This window comes from Eumetopias jubatus, unplaced genomic scaffold (assembly GCF_037043125.1).
Source record: "Eumetopias jubatus isolate StellerSeaLion01/CBP00866 unplaced genomic scaffold, mEumJub1_p1.0 scaffold_13, whole genome shotgun sequence".
NCBI lineage: Eukaryota > Metazoa > Chordata > Mammalia > Carnivora > Otariidae > Eumetopias > Eumetopias jubatus.
In genome coordinates, this window is record NW_028274819.1 from 81,115,195 (window position 1) to 81,141,151 (window position 25,957).

The following is a 25,957-nucleotide window of genomic DNA, read 5'->3' on the forward strand; positions in this document are numbered from 1 at the left end:
GAATATAGAGAAGTAAACATCACTAAAATGCAATGAGATGTGCACTAAAATCATGTTTTGAACTGTGCACTGTGAAAACAAAGAATAGAGTAAAATTAATTATTCTAAAGGGGAGAAGAAATTTGAGTGTGTGTAATGTATGGTGACTCACATAACATAATAAAATTTTAAAAAATTGAGTATGATTTTAAAACCTGAATGTTAGTTTATTAAATAGAAGATAAAGTTAAACAAATTACAGAGAAAGGCAAAAGCATGTGGTTGTAAAGTGGCAAGGTTACTTTGAAAAGTAGAGGAGAGTATTGTGTGGCTACAGAGTGAGATTTGCGAGAAGAGTCACTAAAGATAAAACTAACCAGAGAGGAAATGTCCAAATTGGGAAGGTCATTGAATGCAAAGTTAGAGGGTTCAGATTTTATCGTAAATCACACCTGAGTAAGCAGAGTCTTTGAAGCAGAGAATTAGCATTAAATATATGTATTTTTTTTATTTTTGTTCTTTGTTTATTTGCTTGCCTTCAGGACAATAACTCTTGTAGTAGTAGTAGGAAGAACAGACCAACAGATTCAAATGTTGATGTGGAATCTTCATTTTTTTTTTTTTGAGAAAAGAATGGTTTGACAGGATGTCACAGCTCTACTCTATTGAGTAATGAAAGACAAATGAATATTACATGGAAAATGCATATTACTTTTGATGAGCAGATAGAATGAGGAGTTAAAACAGTTGTACAAAAAAATAAGTTTCCTTATAATGACCTAGGAGTTCAGAGGCAAAGTCACAAAGACGTCAGAAAGACAGACTAAAGAAAAATTAGGAGTATGGTTGGGTCAGATAGGGAAGTTCAAATTTGACAATGATAGTCAAATTAGATAGCCAATTATCTAACCAGTAAGATAATTGGAATAGCTGTATATAAATAACTGTAATATAAGGTATAACATAATTAGTATCAAAAGAAATACTTCTGGTAATCCAGAAGTAGGGGACAAAATTTCTTCCTCGGGAAATCACAGAAATCACAATTTGTTTTTTACTGGGAGGGGGCATGTTATTGTGTGCTTTCTCTCTCTCTCTCTCTCTTTCTTTTCTCCTCCTCCTCTCCCTCTCTCTCTTCTTCTCTTTCTCCTTCCCCTTCCTCACTTTTTCTTCCTCTTCCCCTCCCCTTTCTTCCTCTTCTTCTTTGTCATTGTCGCCATTGTTGTCACCTTCTGAGATAGAATGTGAAGTTTACTGTTACCTAAACTTTAGCGTGCAGGGGATATTAAGGTATTTTTAAAAAAGGAAAAACAGCATGTGGAAGTCTCATAACCAAATAAGAATAAAGTGTATTTTGAAAAAAGCAGGGTGCCTCGGTGCCTCAGTCAGTGGAGTGTCTGCCTTTGGCTCAGGTCATGATCTCGGGAGCCTGGGTCTTCTGACACCCTGCTCAGTGGGGAGTCTGCTTCTCCTTTTCTTCCGTCCCTGCTCATGCATGCACACACTCTCTCTCTCAAATAAATAAATAAAATCCTTGAAAAAAAGAAAATAGCAAACATTTGTGTTACATAGAATAATGGATGCATGAAGGGGAAGAGTGAGAGGTAAATTTGAAATGAATACTTAGGACTAGAACCTTGAAATCTTTGAATGGGAAACTAAGAAATGAAAACATCAGTTAAGAGAAAGGATCCCTGGCATGCTTTCAGCAGTCGCAATCAACTTTATTGCAATAATGTTTAATTGTCCTTGTTCAGTCTTCGTCACTTAACGGATGTTACTCTGTCTGGGTAACATCCATATTTATAGCAATGATCCATTCAATGTCCTGACCTTTCTGTTTCTTAACCGCCTTGCCTCCCTTGAACTTGCACTCCTTCTCACCTGAGCCACCCATTACCAAGGTCATAGCCTGAATTTTGTCATTGCCAATGATTCTGCCTTCATCAAAATCTCAGTTTTTAGTAACAGCTCTCTGCCCACAGCCTCCTTTCTATTTAGCACTTTCCCCTCAAACAATTCTTCAGCCACAGGCTCTGTAATCCACTATATATTTCTGTCCATCACACCCTCATATCCTCAAGTACCTTTCCTTTCTATTTTAGATGACATAGTCACTCATTATAAACATTTTTCTTATACACTCTCCGTTCTATATGCCCCCAGTCTCTCCATTATATTCCACTCACTTGAAACATCTCTAACTCCACCTGCAGCCTTTGCCCCATTCACTTCATGGTTGTAAATGCAACTGTGGATATAAGAAGATACATAACTTTGAATATAGATTTTGCCTTCAATTAATAATCTTATGTATTTTTCCAACAACAAACATAACTTTTTACCTGTATATGTATCCATTCATGCTACCTTACCCCTTATTACAACTAATGAGCTGTTCTTGGCAGTTCAGTGCACTGGATCCCATATGCTCTTTTTTTTTTTTAATTTTTTATTGTTATGTTAATCGCCATATATTACATCATTTGTTTTGGTGTACTGTTCCATGATTCATTGTTTGTTCATAACACCCAGTGCTCCATACAGAATGTGCCCTCTTTAATACCCATCACCAGGCTAACCCATCCCCCTACCCTCCTCCCCTCTAGAACCCTCAGTTTGTTTTACAGAGTCCATCATCTCTCCTGGTTCGTCACCCCTCTGACTTACTCCCCTTCATTCTTCCTCTCCTGCTATCTTCTTCTTTTTCTTTTTTCTTAAAATATGTTGCGTTATTTGTTTCAGAAGTACAGATCTGTGATTCAACAGTCTACACAATTCACAGTGCTCACCGTAGCACATACCCTCCCCAATGTCTATCACCCAGCCACCTCCTCCCTCCCACCCCCAACCACTCCAGTAACACTCAGTTTGTTCCTGAGATTAAGAATTCCTCATATCAGTGAGGTCATATGATACATGTCTTTCTCTGATTGACTTATTTCACTAAGCATAACACCCTCCAGTTCCATCCACGTCATTGCAAATGGCAAGATCTCATTCCTTTTGATGGCTGCATAATATTCCATTGTGTATATATACCACTTCTTCTTTATCCATTCATCTGTCGATGGACATCTTGGCTCTTTCCACAGTTTGGCTATTGTGGACATTGCTGCTATAAACATTGGGGTGCACGTACCCCTTCGGATCCCTACATTTGTATCTTTGGGGTAAATACCCAGTAGTGCAATTGCTGGATTGTATGGTAGCTCTATTTTCAACTGTTTGATGAACCTCCATACTGTTTTCCAGAGTAGTTGCACCAGCTTGCATTCCCACCAACAGTGTAGGAGGGTTCCCCTTTCTCCACATCACCGCCAACATCTGTGGTTTCCTGACTTGTTAATTCTAGCCATCCTGACTGGTGTGAGGTGGTATCTCATTGAGGTTTTGATTTGGATTTCCCTGATGCCAAGCGATGTTGAGCACTTTTTCATGTGCCTGTTGGCCATTTGGATGTCTTCTTTGGAAAAATGTCTGTTGATGTCTTCTGCCCATTTCTTGATTGGATTATTTGTTCTTTGGGTGTTGAGTTTGATAACTTCTTTATAGATTTTGGATACTAGCCCTTTATCTGATATGTCATTTGCAAATACTTCTCCCATTCTGTCGCTTGTCTTTTGGTTTTGTGGACTGTTTCTTTGGTTGTGCAAAAGCTTTTTATCTTGATGAAATCCCAATAGTTCATTTTTGCCCTGGCTTCCCGTGCCTTTGGCGATGTTTCTAGGAAGAAGTTGCTGTGGCTGAGGTCGAAGAGGTTGCTACCTGTGTTCTCCTTTAGGATTTTGATAAACTCCTGTCTCATGTTTAGTTCTTTCAACCATTTGGAGTCTATTTTTGTGTGTGGTGTAAGGAAATGGTCCAGGTTCATTCTTCTGCATGTGGCTGTCCAATTTTCCCAACACCATTTGTTGAAGAGACTGTCTTTATTCCATTGGACATTCTTTCCTGCTTTGTCAAAGATTAGTTGACCATAGAGTTGAGGGTCCATTTCTGGGTTCTCTATTCTGTTTCATTGATCAATGTGTCTGTTTTTGTGCCAGTACCATACTGTCTTGATGATGACAGCTTTGTAATAGAGCTGGAAGTCTGAAAATGTGATGCTGCCAGCTTTGCTTTTCTTTTTCAATATTCCGCTGTCTATTCGGGGTCTCTTCTCGTTCCATACAAATTTTAGGATTATTTGTTCCATTTCTTTGAAAAAAGTGGATGGTATTTTGTTGGGGATTACACTGAATGTGTAGATTGCTCTAGGTAGCATGGACATCTTCACAATGTTTGTTCTTCCAATCCATGAGCATGGAACGTTTTTCCATTTCTTTGTGGCTTCTTCAATTTCTTTCATGAGTATTTTATAGTTTTCTGAGTACAGATCCTTTGCCTCTTTGGTTAAATTTATTCCTAGCTATCTTATGGTTTTGGGTGCAATTGTAAATGGGATCTACTCCTTGATTTGTCTCTCTTCTGTCTTGTTGTTGGTGTATAGGAATGCCACTGATTTCTGTGCATTGATTTTATATCCTGCTACTTTACTGAATTTCTGTATGAGTTCTAGCAGTTTTGGGGTGGAGTCTTTTGGGTTTTCCACATACAGTATCATATCATCTGCAAAGAGTGAGAGTTTGACTTCTTCTTTGCCGATTTGGATGCCTTTGATTTCTTTTTGTTGTCTGATTGCTGTGGCTAGGACTTCTAATATTATGTTGAATAGCAGTGGTGATAGTGGACATCCCTGCCGTGTTCCTGAACTTAGGGGAAAAGCTCTCAGCTTTTCCCTATTGAGAATGATATTCGCTGTAGGTTTTTCGTAGATGGCTTTTATGATATTGTGGTATGTACCCTCTATCCCTATACTCTGAAAAGCTTTGATCAAGAAAGGATGCGGTACTTTGTCAAATGCTTTTTCTGCATCTACTGAGAGGATCATATGACTCTTGTTCTTTCTTTTGTTAATGTATTGTATCACATTGATTGATTTGCAAATGTTGAACAAACCTTGCAGCCCAGGGATAAATCCCACTTGGTCATGGTGAATAATCCTTTTAATGTATTGATGGATCCTATTGGCTAGTATTTTGGTGAGAATTTTTGCATCCATGTTCATCAAGGATATTGGTTTGTAATTCTCCTTTTTGATGGGGTCTTTGTCTGGTTTTGGGATCAAGGTAATTGTGGCCTCATAAAATGAGTTTGGAAGTTTTCCTTCCATTTCTAGTTTTTGGAACATTTTCAGGAAAATAGGTATTAATTCTTCTTTAAATGTTTGGTAGAATTCCCCTGGGAAGCCATCTGGCCCTGGGCTTTTGTTTGTTGGGAGATTTTTGATGACTGCTTCAATTTCCTTAGTGGTTAGAGGTCTGTTCAGGTTTTCTATTTCTTCCTGGTTCAGTTTTGGTAGTTGATACATCTCTAGGAATGTACCCATTTCTCCCAGGTTATTGGGCCTGGTATGTTTAGTATCTCAATTCTGAGTGCTAACAGCAAGAATGCTGGCATTTTCAATAACAAGACTGAAGTGCGAAAATAATCTGTGCAGATTAAAGTGTAAAAATAAACTCTTAACAATAGTTGAAACAACCCACTTTTCACGTTTTCTCCCAGAGTTATGCAACCAAGCAGTTGATCAAACGAGCTAGCAGAACTAAATCCTCCATAATATTTTAAGTCCCATAACTTCTTGGTGATTACTGTATGAATAAATAGACAGCTATGGGTAAGAAACTTTTCTGGAAGGAATAATTTCTCTGAAGAATGTTAAAAATCTAAAACTAAAAGGCAATGTGGGTTTGTAGGTAATTGCAAGGTACAGAAGTTCACTCCAGTGAGCTTAAGTAAGAGACTTGTGTTTTCAGGAAGTATATGACATGATAAGAGAAAAGATATTTAAAAAATCCAAGATTAGGATCTGTAATGTGGCCAGACCTCATAGGTACTGAGAATGGAAAGTTGCTGAATCCAAATAGTTCTAGGAATGTTAGTTAACAGGAGTGCATGGCTATTTCCTTTATATCTTTCCTAATAATGAGTTTCAGCTCTTATACATAACTTTTTTTTTACTTTCCAATTGGTTTGTCTTACCTTCTGATTTAAATAGATCATCCTTAGCTTCGAGATGGTGTATATGTCAAAACTCCTTCCTCATAATTTAGCCTTACCTTTATCTTATTTGTATCTTATTCCTTTTAGTTTCTTATAGAAAGGACTGTGGATATAGCAATTTACGACTAATGTGCTTAATGCAGGGAAGAAAGTCCACCGTATTCCTGACACATTTTAATTCATCTTTTTAATGGAAAAAATACATTCTGGTAGATATAAATATTTGAATGAGGCATACAGATATTATAGCTTCTACTTAAATCACAATTGAAAAGAACCAACTCTAATTAGGGTGGGAGATTCCCATAGAATTATTTAGAGATCTTCGAAGCATTTAATTATTGAAATTAATATTAATATGTCATTTGGAATCATTATACTTTTATTTTTATTTAATTTCCTTTCAAATCAGTATAGTAGTTTGCCCATTATTATTGGGACTAGTCAAACCAGCTTTCAAAGAAGGGTCTTTGGCTGTACCAATGAGAACCCAAGTTCATTCAAAAGCTGATCTGTTGTTACACTCACAGGTTTTGGTAGCATCTCATAAAAATCAAATTACCAAAATTTTTAGCAGGCACCAAATTTTTTTTTCATATTTGAAAGGCACACACATAGACACACAGACACACATACAGACACACACACACACACAATCCACAAAGTCAAAGAAAACTAGTAAGAAAATCACCCATAAGAGTTTTAAATTATAGACTTATTGCAGAATCATATATACTTTTTGTTATGTAGATATATTTACAGAAAAGTTTCTGTAATTTTATTTGTGCAGAGAGATTTATGAAAAAGCAAACATATTTCCTAAAAATGGCAACCTTTTTTTTAAAAAAGGAAAACTTTTTAATGTACTTCTCAAAGTGAATATTCAACCCTTTGTCAAATTTTTCAAAATTTGCTCTATCTATCCTATTGTTTTAATGCTAGAGAGCTTATAGTTTTGTTCAGAAAAATATATATATATATAGCTGCTTTCTTTAGACTTTACTTTTATAAGTTATTTTTCCAAGTTATTGATGTACATGGGCTGAGCCTTCAGATTGTGGTAGAGAGAGATGCATATATTTCCCTAAATCACAGTGTCAAGAACAGGAGAAGAAGATACATCTTAAAATTCAGTAATCAAAGGAAAGCAATTACAGTGTGAGACAGCCCCTTGATCAATTTTTTCTTGATTCTTGGGAAAGAGAAAAAAAATCTATTGGTTTCTCTGATTTTTGGAATATATGTAATAGTGATGAAAAACATCTTCTAATAATAAACCTCTCTAGTTCTTTTCAATCTCCTCAGATAAATACTATTCATAATGGTACATTTATTTGAAGATAACACAAGTTATTTATTTCCTCTTGTCAGGAGATCCTTCAATCCCCTTATTTACATAACAATGACTCATCTTTGGAAACTGTGATTCAGGGTAATATACACTTTTTGAGGTGAAAAAACAACATGTTGTCTATCTATCTAGGTTTGTGAAATTGTTTCTTTTTTTTTTTTGAGTTGTAGGGTTTTGTGAAATTGTTTCTTATCAGGGACTCATTTTGGGAATTGAAAATAAGGCATGTGGACACTTTTCTAAATGATTAACATTCCCAAGGATTATAACTTGTAATTTATTTGAATACAGTAAATAAAGAAGAGAGTATTAATGTGCAATATTTAGAGTTCTAAACCGTCCATAATATTAACACTCATTATACGTGAGAAAATGGATCCAGAGAGGTTCTGTGATTGCCTCAATGTTCCAAGAGAGCCAGGGCTGGAGCTAGGATTTGCATCACTTATCTACAAATCACAAGTTAATTCCTAATATGTCCCAAAAAGATGAGTATAGTGATATGTCTCACACATAGCACTATGTTAATAGACATAGCGTGAACTATTTAGTCATTTCCTTTCTTCCCTCTTTCATCTTTGCCATTATTATTGTTGTTGTTGTTGTTGTTGTTGTTATTACTATTTAATGTTTTTGTTATCTATTTGGGCTTTCATCGCCTTACCAGGGGGCTTACATAGCACAATAACTATATATTAATATTCAGATTGCTAAAGACAGTAAAAAAATAATTACAAATGAAACATCTATTGAAACTCAAGTACTATTAAAATATAGACTCTGTAGACCCACCTGCAAAGATTATTTATCACTAGCCTCATAGTTGAACCTGCAGACTGAAATTTTTATAAGTTTTTCAGATGTTTTGGATGTCATTGGCTCTCTACTCTGCAATGCACTTGGAGAAACACTGCTCTAAATTACACTCTACTTAGGGAAAAACACCCTAACTCTTTGTAAGTAATTGGAATATATATAAAAAAAAATCAACAACCATGAAGACATAGGAGAGTAATGTTCTCTTAGCTGGAAGACTTCTGTTTATTAAGAATTAGAGTAATTTGGAGTCATCTTCTATTGGCAGGCAATTTCAATAGAACAGCCTACCATCCCAGAAAAGACAGATATGGGGAAAGAGATGAAGACACAGTGCAGTGTCTCCTGGGAGAAAAAATAAATAAATGAAACAAAATAAAATAAAAATAAAGGAACTACCTTGATGAAAGAGATAAGCCTCAACTTTTGATATTTAACTAAGTGCTTTATAGGACTGTTTCTCTTTCCTTTCATCATCAAACCCTAGCCAATAAAAGAAATTACAAGCTAAGCCCTATATGACTTGAAATATTAAAAACTGCAGCTGAAATAAACCAAGTACCATGGCAGAGAGTCAATGACTGATATAGTACATGTGGTATGCCTGGTCTGTTACGCTCTGTGATTAAAATTCCTCAACAGAGTGATGTCAAAAAAATAGCTATTAGTGAGGTCAGAAAATTCCTATTTTTGCCCCATTTCTACCAACAACATTCTATAGGACCTTGGGCCAGTACCTAACCTCTTTGACTTTCAAATCTCTCATCTTGGGAAAAAAAAAAAAAAAAAGAGGGTGAATTATATTTGCTAAGGTGGACTTTAGTTCTAACATAATTATCCCATGAATTATAGAGCAAAACTTAATTGCTGTATGTATTCAATTGTTAAAGAACAAGACATATCTAAATAGTTTTCTCATCTGTCCTTTTATCATCACCATTACAGTAAAATTAGAAAGAACCAGTTATTTCTTACAGTGCAACTCAAATTAGATAATATAATTTGAAACCTCTTACACAAAACTTTTAATTTTATTTTTAATATCTAGTTGAAATATTAGCAAACATTTTGGGCCCTGAAGTGAGGCTTAACAATGTCTTTGGCCATATGGGAATCATTTGAGAAACACCAGAAGGCCCTACCTGGACAAAATCACTTCCCAAATACTACCAGGAATGCCTATCCTTTGAGTCATTCTTAAGGATGAAAGCTGTAAAAGAATTTCTTTGCACATCACAAATATTATGTGAAAGAGAAGAGAGATGGGTTTAACTCCTATTAGCCAATAATATCAGTAATACTTTGATATGATTCAGAGGCAGATCCAGGTATTTAAGGGCCTGAAATGTTGTACAATTACAGGATCCTCTTATTTGTTATTATTCATTTTTTTACAGGACCCTTTTTAAAAACATAATACAAAACTATTAGCATAAAAGTGGATTTTAAAGGAAGTTTTTACTTATGATAAGAGAAGAAATCAAACCAGATTACTGCAGCTTTGGAGATTCAGGTTCCTTTTTTCTGAGACCTTTTTAAACAATTTACTAAAAAGTAATTATATAGAAAAATTCTCTAAATTCAGTCTCAATTTCACTGCCCTCCTACAACATTTTATGGTACTCAACAACTTTTAGCACTCACAAGGATCCATGCAAGTAGGGTATTAAGTTTAATAAGTATCATGATAGATCATATATTACTAAATCATCAGATTAACAGGTAGACATGGAACACAAATACTACACAATCAATGTTAAGGGTGGATAAGGAGATCGCAAGCTAAATTTAGGGACTACTTCAGGGGGGCCAAACAAAGGTAGACACTGAACAAGATGCTTGGGAGTCCTCATATGGTGGGCTTACAGGTAGGAGGGCTTTGAAGATAAACTTCTCATCATTGGATACACTCAGCCAGGTATCACTAGCAGGTCAAATCCTGCTATCCAGGAAAGATATAGGAAAAAAAAAAAAAAGATGTGAGAAATAAAAGAAGTTGGAAAGTATGGAGGAGGACATAAAAGAAGTAGAAGAGGAATACAGTATTGAGGAACAGAGAGAGAAGTGCTTAAACATTTGTTTTGCTATAGGACTAATCACTCAATTCACTTGCTATACATCAGGCTCTTGGTGCTCAGTGAACACTGGACTAGAAAGCAGGTAAGGAATCTGCTTGTTAGAATAAGACATTACATTAACGGTAATACTCTTCTATTCCCTCTGTTTATAAATTAGTAAGAATGAGACACAGAAGTCACTGACCTATCTGAGATGGAACAGTCTAAGTCATTAGCACAGCCATGTCCAGAAGCCCAATCTCTTGATGCAAATATCAGTGATATTTTGTTTATGATTGCTTTGCAAAAAACAAGCACAAAAATAAAAAAACAGAGATAATCTTCCTGTCCTCAGTGAACTTAAACATTTTCCATCTAAAGTTGGCCACATTCATTCTTCAAGGCCCATATCAAATTAATAATAGATAGATATAGATGATAGATGATAGATCAATAGAAGATAGATGATAGGTAGAAAGAAGATAGATGGTAGATAGATGATAGATGAACAAATAAAAGTTTTCTTTGCTAAAGTTAACCATTTCTCCCTTTGCACATCCAATGCGTGTTGCCTTTATATCTTATCTCATTTTTCTTATCTCTAATTTTTTTCCTCTCCTTTCTCATCTCACACACATACACAAAGGTATTACACACAGAGCTATCTGCACATGCACATGGACCTATATGTGTACATATGTCCATAAACACAGACATCCCTAAACATACACAAGCTGCTCAGAGAAACATCTATGCTAAATTATACCTTTGTTCTCTGTGGTACTTTATACACAGGGATCTCCTAAAATTTGGGGGAGGAAATTAGCTCCTGTCTAGCTAGTGAGGGAACTAGGACTGGAATTCACCAGGCCTCAGCCAAGCCTTGTGATAGGTGAAAGCCCTATCCAATCTCACAGCTTCAACTGCCACCTCTAAATGATGACACGAAGTATCTATCCCCTGTCCAGAACTCATTTAGAGCTTCATTCTCTCATTGCGTTATCTGGTCAGATTCTTTCTTCTGATTATTTTGTAGGTATCAAACTCAGTACTCCTAAAATGAAAGTCATCCTCTTTTCTAGTGGAGCTGCATTCCTTTTCCTTTCATTCAGCCCTGAAGCTGGAAACCTTAATGTCATTATTGAAGAGGATCACATGCTTGTCCCTGGCACCCTGCTATTGTGTGACAATCTCAATTCTTTCTTGTTTTAGTTTTTTTTTTTTCACCTAGTGCCTCTTCTCTTTTTTTACCACCATAATTCAAGTCTGGGCTTTTATTCTTTCTCCCTTGCATCATTGAAATAATGTAATTGATTTACTGATCTCTGCTCCAATTTCAGTATATACATCTCAGCAAAATACGAGTTCCCTATTCAAAATCTCAGTAGTCCAAATTACTTACGGATTAATGTCTGAATGTCTTACTCTTTTAATTAAGGCCCTCTATTTTTTTGTACTCCATTTATATTTCCAAATTTGTCTAATATTATTTCCCTTCACATACTAACATGCCAGAAAAGCTGATATTCCTACTTCTGACAGTTTCCTCTCATTTTGTCTTTATTCTTACAGTTTCATTTACTTTTTCTCCTATCATTTTCCTACTTACTCAAATCCTAACTATTCCTGTACGTGCCTCAGATGTACATAATACTTTAGGGATATCTTGTTCATGGCACTCATCACTTCCTATCTTTGTTTACAATGATTTTTATATATCACTCTTCTTCCATACTTGAGTATATGTTGTTTCTTTCTCTAAGAATACACTTGCTGAGTGCTTGAGAGCACAGTCCATGGCTGATTTATCTTCATACTCCCATAATGCCCAGCAAAATGTTTGAATATTATAGATATTCATAAATGTATGTTCACTTAATGAATAAGTATTCATTTATATGACAATGATAAAGTTTTTACTTATGTAGAAAAAAACACAATTACTTACCATGGGAAATGTTCATATTTATTTTTTCCCCTGGAATATAATCAGTAACTAAACCAGCAGTGTTGACTAACATTTTCAATAATTATTATTTAAAATGGTATAGAACATACATGCTCAACATCCTTAAAGGAAGACTGGGATTTCAGATTGAGTCTAAGTATCCTTCTTATTTCAGTGCATCAAAAATTTAGCAGTCATCAAACAGACATTAACAACCAAACCACAGCGCTTTTCAATGTAACATTTCCAGAATTGGAAGGCAATTGTGACATTCATTTTATGCTTAAAGAATGTTCTTTATTTCCCAGGTGTGATGGGAGAATATGAGCCGAAAATTGAGGTCCATTTTCCTTTCACAGTTACAGCTGCTAAGGGAACAACTGTTAAGATGGAATGCTTTGCACTTGGCAAGTAAGTACATATTCTTCCATAATTAGACACAATTGTTTATTAAAATGTGACATATCTTATTTTTGGATCACTTACTTTGTTAGATTTCATTTCCCCGGAAGTTCCTTGGTGGTTATTCATTTAAAAAGCGGGGAGGGGCAAATGGTAACTGATGAAGTAATCAGTTATAATGATCTTTCTAGTGGTTTCTATGAACAATAATGTATGTAGTTTTGCTATTTTAACATAAAGGAGTCTTCTTTAAATAAAAGAATAGCTTTACCTCTCTGCCTACATGTCTTAAATTCCCAATGTCATTCTTAAATTTCATTCAGCAATGATATAAATAAAAAGTGGATAAAAAGATAAGGTGCTATCTGCTCCTCATGCAAAAAATATAGATTCTGATAAGATATAATGAGACAGCAGCATAAAAACATAAAAATGATAGTTGCAGCGAACCAACTGATTACCTTAGTATCTTCTGAAAGAATGCTAACATTATAACACCAGCTGTCAATATCTACAACATGTAATCATTCCCCAAATCAGAAAGATGATTTATATCACACTATAATGACTGCTATACTTAATGATTCTATTTCTGAGGGTTTAAATCATATGATATATAATCACTTGTCAATGATGTTTGTAATATGAGTATTGAGCATAGATGCAGGAGTGAGATTTTGATTATATTTGATTAGAGTATTATGATTTATTTTAAACAAGGTGTGGTTTTGGTTTTTTCAGGGTGATAAGACCTCAGGGTCCTTTCTAGACTCCATAATTATAATTTGCATAAATGCATCTCTATCAGTTACTAATCATTTAACTTCAGTTGTGGCGAGCTAGCTCCCACAACCTAGCTATAAAGCACTTGAGATAAAACAGGCTATATAAATGTGCTTAAATTAGGTTTAGCCTACGGGTGAGGAAAATATTAGTAAATACAAAGAATTCAGCTAGTAAGAAGAGGTTGAGGGCATAAGCATAGTTAAACACCATGGTTTCTTTTTTTAATTTCAAAATGGATTGAAATTAAATGCATACAGGTGTAATTCTATTTAAATCTAAGTAGAAGTGGGATGCCTGGGTAGAGCAGTCAGTTAAGCATCCAACTCTTGGTTTCTGTTCATTAGTGATCTCAGGGTGGTGATATAGAGCCCTGCATTGGTCTCCACGCTTAACATGGAGTCTGCTTGATATTCTCTCTCCTTTTGCCCCTCCTGCTCATGCTCTCTCTCTCTTTCTAAAATAAATAAATAAATCTTTTAAAAAATAAATCTAAGTAGAAACATGATCATAATAGACTAAAAACAAAATAAGTTGTCATGTGGTCCATTTTTAAGCAAAATATTTCTATAAGTAGAAATATATTTCAAGAACTTAAAATTCATCTAGGAGGTATTTGGGCCAATATCCAAGGAAGCCTTCCAAACCCAAAGATATTGGTTAAATGCACACGATTAAATCATACCTTAAAAGTCTTGTTTTTCACCATTTTCCCATATTGTGGTGTCAGATATGCCTGGAAATGTCCTGAGTAATCATTTCAATTCTGATAAATACAAAAATAATATGTTTTGACTTGATATCAAAGGTTTTCATATATCCTGCAGTTAAATAATTCTTAAATGCCAGAATTTGTACTAATGGAAGGTCATATTATAAAACAAATTACAGAAATGGATTTATAGAGAAAAAAACAACATGGATATTTCCCCAGGCAAGCTTATTTAATAAGTTAGATGTATTTTCTTTTGGAATTCTTGAAATATGTTTAGTAAATTGATCCTTAAAGTCCCTTTCATTCTGGGTGGAATTGAACAGCCAAATTTTGTTATTTTAATACTTTATTTTCTTCAAATTTTCCACTTCTTTGTTACTCCTCCTCATCTCCCCCCAACATAAGTAAAAAAAAAAGGGGGGGGACGATAAAGACGCACAACCTGTCAAGAAAGTCTCTGTTGCTCATTTGATATCCTTTTCACAAAGTGTCATAATTATGAAAAAAAAAAAAAAGAAAATCATAGGGCACCTGGGTGGCTCAGTTGGTTATGCGCCTGCTCAGGTCATGATCTTGGGGTCCCAGGATCCAGGCCTGCATCAGGGTCCCTGTTCAGTGAGGCGTCTGCTTCCCCCTCTCCCTTTGCCCCTTCTCCTGCTCGTGTTCTCTCTCTGGCTCTCTCTCTCTCTCTCTCAAATAAATAAATAAAATCTTAAAAAGGAGAGAGAGAAAAGGAAAAGAAAACATGCTATGAAGAGATCTACCTCTACCTAAAGACTAACCTACCGCTGATGAAAGTAAACAAAATTTAAAAAATAACATCTTTATATGTGTTAATTCTTTTACAGTACCTTATTATGTGGAATAGATCTTTGTTGCATACCAACATAATCATAGCAATTTCAAATTAATACCTGAGCATCTGCTTAGTTCCCGCAACGCACCTGAGCTACTTCCCACTTTAAAAAGGACATGATTTTCTGGTGGACTTTGCCTGTCCAGGATCTTTATTATCTGTCACTAGATACCAATCAGGACTTTGCCACTCAAGCTGATTTCCCCCCTCCGTCTGTCCACATAATGTTTTCTTTTTTTTTAAGATTTTATTTATTTATTTATTTGGAGAGAGAGAGACCACATGCAGGGGCAGTGGCAGGGGAAGAGGGAGAAGCAGGCTCCTGGCCAAGCAGGGAGCCCTACTCAGGGCTTAGTCCCAGGACTCTGGGATTGTGACCTGAGCTGAAGGTAGAAGCCTAACTGACTGAGCCACCCAGGTGCCCCAATCCACATAATGTGTTAATCAAATGTTCTTCATATAGTATTATAACCAAATTGTGGCATAGAGGATGCCAAGTTCTTTGCTATCTCATGTCCTTTACACTTGCTGTTCCTTCTATGGGGCACACTCTTCCCTGTTCTTTCCATGCTAGGTCCTTCTTATCCTCTGTCCTCAACTTAAATATTACCCTCTAAAGAGGCCAGGTGTGACTACTTTAGGTAACTGACACTCATTATTCTCTATCTAAATATTTGTGTTTTTTCATCATAACCTTTAATACAGTTTTTTTTAAATACAATTTTTATATTTATTTATTTTTTATTATTTTTAATTAATTTTTAATCTTTTTTTAAATTTTATTTTATTATGTTATGTTAGTCACCATACATTACATTAGTTTTTGATGTAGTGTTCCATGATTCATTGTTTGCATATAACACCCAGTGCTCCATTCAGTACATGCCCTCTTTAATACCCATCACCAGGCTAATCCATCCCCCCATCCCCCTCCCCTCTAAAACCCTCAGTTTGTTTCTCAGAGTCCATAGTCTCTCATGGTTCATCTCTTCCTCCAATTCCCCCCTCTTCACTTTTCCCTTCCTACTATTTGATTTTTAACATATAATGTATTATTTGTTTCAGCGGTATCATATGATCTCACTGATATGAGGACTTATTTTTTTTAATTTTTTAAATTTTTATTGTTATGTTAATCACCATACATTACATCATTAGTTTTTGATGTAGTGTTCCATGATTCATTGTTTGTGCATAACACCCAGTGCTCCATGCAGAATGTGCCCTCTTTAATACCCATCACCAGGCTAACTCATCCCCCCACCACCCTCCCCTCTAGAACCCTCAGTTTGTTTTTCAGAGTCCATCGTCTTTCATGGTTCATCTCCCCCTCTGACTTACTCCCCTTCATTCTTCCCCTCCTGCTAACTTCTTTTTTTTTTCTTAACATATATTGCATTATTTGTTTCAGAAGTACAGATCTGTGATTCAACAGTCTTGCACAATTCACAGCGCTCACCATAGCACATGCCCTCCCCAATGTCTATCACCCAGCCACCCCATCCCTCCCACCCCCCACCACTCCAGCAACCATCAGTTTGTTTCCTGAGATTAAGAATTCCTCATATCAGTGAGGTCACATGATACATGTCTTTCTCTGATTGACTTATTTCACTAAGCATAACACCCTCCAGTTCCATCCACATCATTGCAAATGGCAAGATCTCATTCCTTTTGATGGCTGCATAATATTCCATTGTATATACATACCACCTCTTCTTTATCCATTCATCTCTCGATGGACATCTTGGTTCTTCCCACAGTTTGGCTATTGTGGACATTGCTGCTATAAACATTGGGGTGTATGTACCCCTTCGGATCCCTACATTTGTATCTTTGGGGTAAATACCCAGTAGTGCAATTGCTGGATCGTATACTAGCTCTGTTTTCAACTGTTTGAGGAACCTCCATACTGTTTTAACCCTTAATACAGTTTTAAATTATTAAATTATTTACATATGAGTTTCTCTATTTTTTCCCCTTTGGATCAGTCAGAAATCCAGGTGGAAACAGGGTCAAACCATTATGGTTCAAGAGTTTAGTAAACGCACAAGTTGAAAATCAATGAGCAAGGCTAAGAGAACCGAGAAAAGAAACTGAGGCATTTGTAGACTAGTGATAACAAGAAGTCATTCCCACCCTTAAGTCAGAATGAAGAGGGAGGAGGAGATGGTGTCACCAGAACCAGCGACAGCTGGAGATATGGAGAGGGCTGGGCCCCCCAAAGCAACTGTAGTAACTATAGCCATGATGAAACGCATTAAAAGAACACAGCTGAGGAAAGGATCAGGAAATTCATACCCTGATTTCTTTTTCCTCATGCCATCTGAGCTCCTCTGATGGTCCTCTTGGCTAATGGCAAAGAGAAGCCAGCTTAAAAGTCCAGAGGATGTTATTTGCAGCATTCAAAACAAAGCACAGAGTCTGGAGGAAGAGGAAGGTGACAGGCAAGGGAGGCAAAAAGAATAACCAGTAAGTCCCCATCAAGTTTTAAACCCCACAAGGGCAAGAATCATGACTACATTCTTCACTTATTCCTAGTGCCTACCACAGCGCCTGGCACATAAGAGCACTCAGGAAATATCTGTTGAAGGAATGAATAAACTCAGAAAGACTGTGTCTACTTAATCCAATTCAACTCTTTATTAGTAACACGTAATAAATAAAAAACAACTTTTTATGCAGAAAGCCTTTTGACTAATTCTTATTCTCCCAAACAAACCCACCTACATTCTCCACACCTCTACCTCTTGCCCTCATCCTTTTCCATTTATGTCCACATTTACACTTGTATTTTTGTCCCCATCTTTTCCTGCTTATTCTTACCTCACTCCATTAGTAGAAATCACCATTTTTATCATGCTATTCTTTAAATCAAATGGTTTCCTACATACTCCTCTCTCAAGGAAAAATGATTCATTCACTAATGCAAAGGAGCCAAAAAGAAAGTGATATGATTTTCATAGTTCATCTGGTAAATGCAAATGGGCTAAAATACCTTGAAAGAACCTAGCACTGAATACAAGTCTGAAGGTTTTAAGAAACAACTGTGTGCCAGTTACTGTACTAGTTTCCAAGGATTTCTATCGTCCCTGTTCTCACTGTATCTTACATTTAACTGATTTAGCATCACATTGTCTGGAGTCCAGTCTGTCATTACATAAGCAACAGTACACACCTTGACCAAATGTTCTCCCACAGTCAACTTTTATCTCTAGAGAGATTTACTGCCCATAGTTTTTGTTCCAACTTTAACTGAGACTAACGGGGTGCCTGGGTGGCTCAGTCGTTAAGCGTCTGCCTTCAGCCCAGGTCATGATCCCAGGGTCCTGGGATCGAGTCCCGCATCGGGCTCCCTGCTCCGCGGCGGGAGGGGGGGCTGCTTCTCCCTCTCCCACTCCCACTCCCACTCCCACTCCCCCTGCTTGTGTTCCCCCTCTCGCTGTGTCTGCCTCTGTCAAACAAATTAATAAAATCTTTTAAAAAATAAAAAATAAATAAACTGAGACTAAACAACCATAAAGGCAGATTTTCCTCCTCTTGAATTTTCTCTGACCCATGACATCATCTCATGAATATCATAAACCACACTGGGAAATTTCTTTGATTGTTAAAATACTTTCAAAACATGTCAGAATACCATTCTATTGCTTACAAACTACATTTTTATGTTTCTTGAGAAGTAAATACATGCACTTCTATATACTGTCTCTCTAAAGGTATTCCATTCTTATAAATTAGAGGATGTAAATTAATGAAGCCATAGTTTCACAGATCATTTAAAAATAAATAAGCTGATACTTTATCTGTATTCTTAAAGAAAAATAGCAGAAGACAGATGATTTTAGGTTATTGAATTTCACTATCTCATAATATCACACAAGTTCACCAATCTGCCCAATTTTAAGTTAAATACGAAGTCAATAGGAAAGTAATAAACTGCAACTTCTAAAGAAACTTCTATTTAAATCTGAATTTAGCAAAAATTAAATGGTTTCTCTGTAGGTGGCTGCAGCAAAATATAACACAAGTGAACCAGTTATACTCCTAGAAATCTCTCTGCAAGTAGAATTATATAACACTGAGTACAGAACACATGCATAATGACTATGACATACTGTGTTTAGTATTGGTCAATTCTACAAAGGTATAATTTCCCCAGAAAAATGGGAAATGTTTTAAAAGGATCCACAGGGAAACAAGGGTATGTAAAGGCCTGGGAAATACAGTAAAGTGTAAAAAAAAAAAGGGAGGGGGATTAATTAATTAGGAAATAAAAAGGCTGTTTCAGACATATGGAAGGTTATTATCAAGAGATTGCTCACAAGCTGCTCTCCAGTTTCAACAAGATGGGGAGAGGTTGAAATTTCAACAGTATGGGACTAAACTAGCAGAATTAAATTGGGTCTAATGTACAAGTTTGTGACAAAAAAAGTTGCTACACGGAAAGTGGGTTATCAGCAGAGGCAGTAGAAGCTCTTTCCCCACACTGCTGTAAGAATATAATATCCATTTGTCTTCCAATAATCGAGATGTAATGTTTCCTGAAAAGAGAGAAATGATCTGGGTCAGGGTTGGAAATGAAAATTGTAGACATTCTCTTTTGCTGACTGCTCATCTACCTACTCAGGCTGAATATTAAGAGTAGAAGTCTAAGCCAGGCAGGCTTAATTAGCTGTCTTTTGTTACCTACATTATTACATAACATTTTTAAGTGGCATATGCAGGAAATAGAAATGAAGTGTGTTGCCTTTTCTTGCTCAGCATTCTGCTCAGAGGCTTTAGTTAGGGGGGAAGAGGTGTTTGGTATTTCCCAGGTCTGCTTTAAACACTGAACACAATACTCTTGAAAGGAAATGAGTGATAAGAAGTCAAAGGACAATGCAAGTAAGGAATCCCTTAGGGCCCTAGTAAATATTTCATTTCAGTGGTCTTCTCTAAATGTAATTGAAAGTTGGTGATATTTTCAACTGGTTGTGCTCAGTTTTTAAGTCAGTTTATATAACTTATTAACTAGGTAACAGCACAAAATGAGAACTTTAAAGTTTGGAGAGTTAGTAACTGCAGAAAGCAGCTATTATCTCTAGGGCTGTAGGGAAAAACAAGAAAAGCTGGAATTACTTAGAATTGGAAGCTTAGAGTTTCCTATCTCATGTTCCCTGTCAGCCCTTACGTCAGAAAACAGAATAACAGGGGTGGAACTGACACAGATTACACTTTATATTTTCAAACTTATCTGCACCTCTTTTTTTAAAAAATATTTTATTTATTTATTTATTTGAGAGAGCGTGCACGAGCAGAGAGGGGGGCAGAAGGAGAGAGGGAAGCAGACTCCGCACTGAGCAGGGAGCCTGATGAGGGGCTCAATCCCAGGACCCCAGGATCTTGACCTTAGTCGAAGGCAGACACTTAACCAACTGAGCCACTCAGGTGCCCCCAGACTTATCTCTACCTCTTAACCACACCTCTTCCTATACCTCATCCACACATAATTTTCCACATCTGTGGTCCTGTAACTCAGTTCCATCATCTAAAATATCCTGCCCTCGCAGGATATTCAGTCTTCAAAACTTAGGTCCAATGCCACTTCTCTGCTAAATCCTTCCTGCTCTACTTGAGATCCAATCTCTCACCTTTGGAACTATTTGACCACCCATTTCACTGTTTAGAGTGCCCCATTGGGTCAGCTGTGTAGATCTGTCCTCTTTTAATTCTTTACAATTTTTGGATCCCGAGAGTATTTTTACATGTAGTAGATGCTGACAATATTTACTGAGTTTAACTCAGGTATGAGAAATGTGGCCAATTTCTTTTTATTTTATTTTATTATGTTATGTGAATCACCATGCATTACATCATTAGTTTTTGATGTAGTGTTCCATGATTCATTGTTTGTGTATAACACCCAGTGCTCCACGCAGAACATGCCCTCTTTAATACCCATCACCAGGCTGACCCATCCCCCCACCCCCCTCCCCTCTAGAACCCTCAGTTTGTTTCTCAGAGTCCATAGTCTCTCATGGTCATCTCCCCCTCCAATTTTCCCCTCTTCATTTTTCCCTTCCTACTATCTTCTTTTTTTTTAAACATATAATATATTATGTGTTTCAGAGGTACAGATCTGTGATTCAACAGTCTCACACACTTCACAGTGCTCACCATAGCACATACCCTCCCCAATGTCCATCACCCAGCCACCCCATCCCTCCCACCCCCCTCTACTCCAGAAGAATCTTTTTAACAGGAAATATGTTACTGCCTTGGTTTCATCAGACAGAAGTCTCCAGAAGCATTTCACGTGTCTTGGCCCTGAAAATTCTGACCATATTAGCTACAGTTTTCTGACAGATTTCATTTCACAATATGACCTTTTGCAGACCCCAAAAAGATCACTAGATATGTCACATAGCTACCAACAACAAAGATGTAAAATTTGGTCACTGATGCTTAAATGACCCTGTGCACAAGGGCAAACTTGGGGTTATTCTGTAATAAAAAATCCATATGCTGTAAAGCAACATCAGTTTATCTGCTATGAAAATCCTACAAGCTAATAGTGTCACAGACGGATTTTTTTTTAACTTTACATGTTCCTTATCTTGCTTTTGCAGCCATTAACACACAATCAGATCAACTGTGCTCAAAAGGCCTTAAACCAGTTACTAATAATTATGTGGATGACCTTTCCAGGCTCATCTGAAACCTGGTGGTGAGGTGGGAGGGAAGAACACATTCAATTTCCTGCCCTTCCTAGTTCCTGCTTATCTCTCTTTCAGATAGCATTTACAAACCATCTTCTGTTACACTCCATCAAATGTCTATTAAGAAACCAGGACATTAGGTAGTTTTTTCTCTTTTTACATGTTTATTGAAAATAAGAAAGCACCAGTTATCAATTCATAAAGTTCTTTTTGCCGTAATTTATGTTTTCTTTTCCTTAGTCCGCAGTCAAGTAGTCTCAAATGGCTGCTCTTATGTCCCATTGTAACTGTGAGAATGACAGATATTCCCCTGAGACTTCCCCTGGTCTGCAACTGGCAAATGTTCCTGAAAGAATCTACTCTTTAGTTACAGATTGATGATTTATTAATACTGTTTATTTAGAACTTCCAGTCACTAAGGGCTATAGGAATTAAAAATAAATTGGAGTTGGTGGTATTTGTCTATCAAACCCAAGTCAAATTACTTAATCATTAGATTGACAGAAGATCTGGGGATGAGAGTTAGTCACTGGGTCTAGGAATCAATAAGCATTTAGATAACACAGGAAAGTGGTACATTATGAAGCGAATAAAATTACGTTTCTGAGCTATCGCTTGCTTCCATATTGTTGAGACCAAGGACACATTGTCATTTCAGGAGGTACCCAAACAAGATAGGCACTGAAAGAACCTTAAAAAGATCATACAGCCTGATATCATTTTGTAGATGCGAAACTGAGACTCCACGGGAAAGGGCTAGACCAATACTTGTGGACTTCCTGGCCAAGCTAATGGTTTGTTTCTTCATTTGGTGCTCTTTATATATATATATATATATACCCTTCCATAACACCAACTATGTGTTTTAATTACTTATTTACCTTTGCATTCAAAGGTGTCTGCTATTTCTAGGAAAACAGGACTGATAATTTGCATAATTATTCACTTTTGGAGTCAGAGTTAGGTGGCATCATATTTCTAACTTTTCCAGGGATACACTAGGCCCAATTGATTTGCTTCAGCAGAAAAACTACATATTTGTGCAAGGCCTCACAACTAGCAAGTTGTAGAGGCAGAACCAGGTTCTAAGACTAAATGCTCTTCTCAATTTACCATACCAATTTTCAATTGCTAAGACTAAATCCCACTTTATCATAGCAAATATTTTTCTGAATGCACCTAAGTATTTCAATGCTCAAGAATAAGGAATATTAGTATGCAGGACAAGCCACCAAGGGCATAAAGCAGAAGACAATTCCAAAATGACTGAGATTTTTACTTGGATTAGTTTACAGTCATTCAACAGCTTTATTTTGGGTGAATCTTCCTGGAATTTTCATAGAATAATCTCTTCTACTGGATGTTGATTGTGGGATGAAGAAATTGTTTGGCTGATAACATTCATAAAGAGATTATAAAGAATCAGTATATCCATCAGAGGTTTCCAACTCCTATCCCACACCCCAAAAAATTCACCAGATATATAATCTTGATATCTGAGTGAGCAAAAGTAGAAGAAATTTTGACCAAAAAGTCGTCCAAAATCTCAGTATACTTAAAACTGACATTCTACCTCATACTAGATGATTTCCATATCTCACTTAAATTCTAACCTCATCTCTGGCATGTTTTCTCAATAAATTAAAAACAGGAGTAAATTTAGGCAAATTCTTTATTCTTCTGACCTTATTTTCCTTATCTTGGACTCTTCCAGTGTGGATTTCTATAAATTTTTCTGTAATCAATCACCCACAAATTCCAACTGAGTGTTCTACTAGAAATTTAAAATTTGTGTCCAATGATTATCTCTTCTTATAGTAATTTAATACCCATACTACTGCTTTTAAAGAGTATTTAGGTAAGAGCAAATGTGTTGGAGTCTCTTTATGTGAGGTCTCATTCTGGCTCATATGTTCCATGAGAATACTTAATTTTTAAAGCTATCACAGTATATAGATTCTAAAAAGTGGTGTGTCTTAGCAATTCATTGTACTATGAACTAAGCCTATCTGGTATATGTTTATTCTTACCATATTGGTATTGCTTGACCAAGAGCAGCATCAAAATTTGTCCACTAGATAAAGATGAATTTAGAATATTAAGATGTTTTCATATGCAGTGCTCAGAATGATTTTATACTAAGTTGGAAATTTAGATACTAAGCATTGGTAAATACATGCCATTAGTATTTATATATTTTTAAATTTTGCATTTTTCATTTCAATAACTGAAAATTTGAATACATCATGATCATGTATGATTTATTAATATGATATTCTTTTCTTGACACTTCCCTCTCTCTAACTTTAGTAGCCAAGTATCCTCTCTCAAGCATCATCATTGTCCTCCCCCAAACCATCTGTCCCAATCTCTCAGCCATTTAAAAATCCCTCAAGTCCACTTATTCCCTTCTATTTTATCTCCCAAAACTATAGTTAAATTCTTCTTATTAAGGCAGTTTGGTTCTTTTATTTCTGCTACAGATTAGACCAGAGATGTCCCTTAAAAAATCACCACACTGATGTTCTACCAGTTTTGGGAATTAATCCAAGTGCTGCTTTCTAATTTTATCATTTCTGTTTTCTACAGTTTTCAGAGTTTTACTCCTGGTTTTCATATCACTCCCTATCTCATTCGGCCTAATACTTCTTTTGGATTTTTAATTTGGTTGTTCATTACAACTTCAACTCTTTATTCTACTTGATATTCTTCCGTCCCTTTTTCCACAGCCTGTAGGTCCAGACTGGGTTTCTAAAGCTCCAGCTCATATACAGCTACTACACCCTCCCTCATCTACCTACATAAGTAATTTTCACTGTCACTGGAGGTGACCCCTTGAAGCAATTATTCAAAGTATAAACTCTTAAATTTTCTTTCACTCTTTCTTTCTTTTCATCATCTGTTAATTACAAGTGTCTTAAATTCATTCCCACTTAGTTGGTACAAAGTGAACATTCATTGACTGAAGTAAACATTAATCCGTATAATAGGTATGCATATATGCTCATGGGGAAGCAGAAATAAAGTAACATTAAAAATTCTAAGCCTGAGACCACATATGCATGGACACTTAGATTGTAAAACTAAAAGCAAAGTGGCCCCATTTAGCTGCACACCAGAGGATGGTTTCACCTTGGTGAGGTCTCATGCAGTATTATATGTTCCTGTATGTCCAAATTCGGAAACGCAATTTTTACAGCTGATATATGGGTTCTAGCATGATTGGGTTTTCCCACTAAAGTCACTCTGATAAATCAGAAAAGAAGCTGTGATAATTCACTAATAACCAGGACTGGTTGTTTATAGAAATAAATAATGCCCCTGGTAGAAATATGATTAGAGAGCTGATGGCCTCTAAGCAAAGTCAGAACAAAGAGACTGGACTTCCCCATGGGCTGTAACTATCAAGCCACTATAAATTGATGGATTGTCTTTTTCTTCTCAAAATATTTCTGTATATATGGCACCTGTCAATAAGATTAAAAACATCTCTTCTCTGGGTTATATTAGGGAGAAACTGATTTTATTATTACAATTATTATTATCCTCTATTTTTCCAATATACTTTATCAATTAAAAAATACAAACTTTTATAATCTAAAAGATATTAGTATTAACAACCTCATGACTATGTATAACAATGTCCAAGAACAATTTTTATATTATTAATTACATATTTAAATTGGTGGTTTCCTTTGGGTTTTTAGGAAAGCACCTTAGCCTCAGTAGTCACATTTTCAGAAATTATATTTTACAGTCTGGTATCAGAAATACTTCTATGAATACTTAATCCCACCAATTCTAGTATCTGATTCTTCTCAATTCAGAATTTATCCTGAAATTTGGAGGATGCATTGTATCTCTATGTCTTTAGTCTTTTTTTTAATATTTGACATAGGAAGAAACTTTCCCTTATATTTTTGATTTCCATGACACCAAGACACAGAAGACACCATTTAAAGTTCATTGGTTCACACTAATATTCTTACCAGATGAGTAACCAGAGACATAATTCCATCTCTGTCTTTGGAATATCTCTCACAGGGTGTTATAAAACTTGGAAACAGGTGCCATTAAGATAAGATGTGTGGGGGCACCTGAGTGGCTCCATTAGGCATCTGACTCTCGATTTTGTCTCAGGTCATGATCTAAGGGTCATGACTTCAAGCCCATGTTGGGCTCCATGCTCAGAATGGAGTCTGCTTGAGATTCTCTCTCTACCTTTCCCTTTGTCCCTCCCCTTGCTC

At 36.1% G+C, this 25,957-nt stretch overlaps 1 protein-coding gene across 1 annotated transcript in view; it reads left to right on the forward strand.

Annotated features, from left to right (window-relative positions):
• CNTN5 (contactin 5) overlaps window positions 1–25,957 on the forward strand; it is a gene marked incomplete at its 5' end in the record, with an annotated part of 571,224 nt that overhangs the window by 198,936 nt on the left and 346,331 nt on the right. The window contains one exon of the mRNA XM_088017513.1: window positions 12,562–12,664. Coding sequence (XP_087873639.1) covers window positions 12,562–12,664 — 103 coding nt within the window. The remainder of the gene's footprint in view (window positions 1–12,561; window positions 12,665–25,957) is intronic.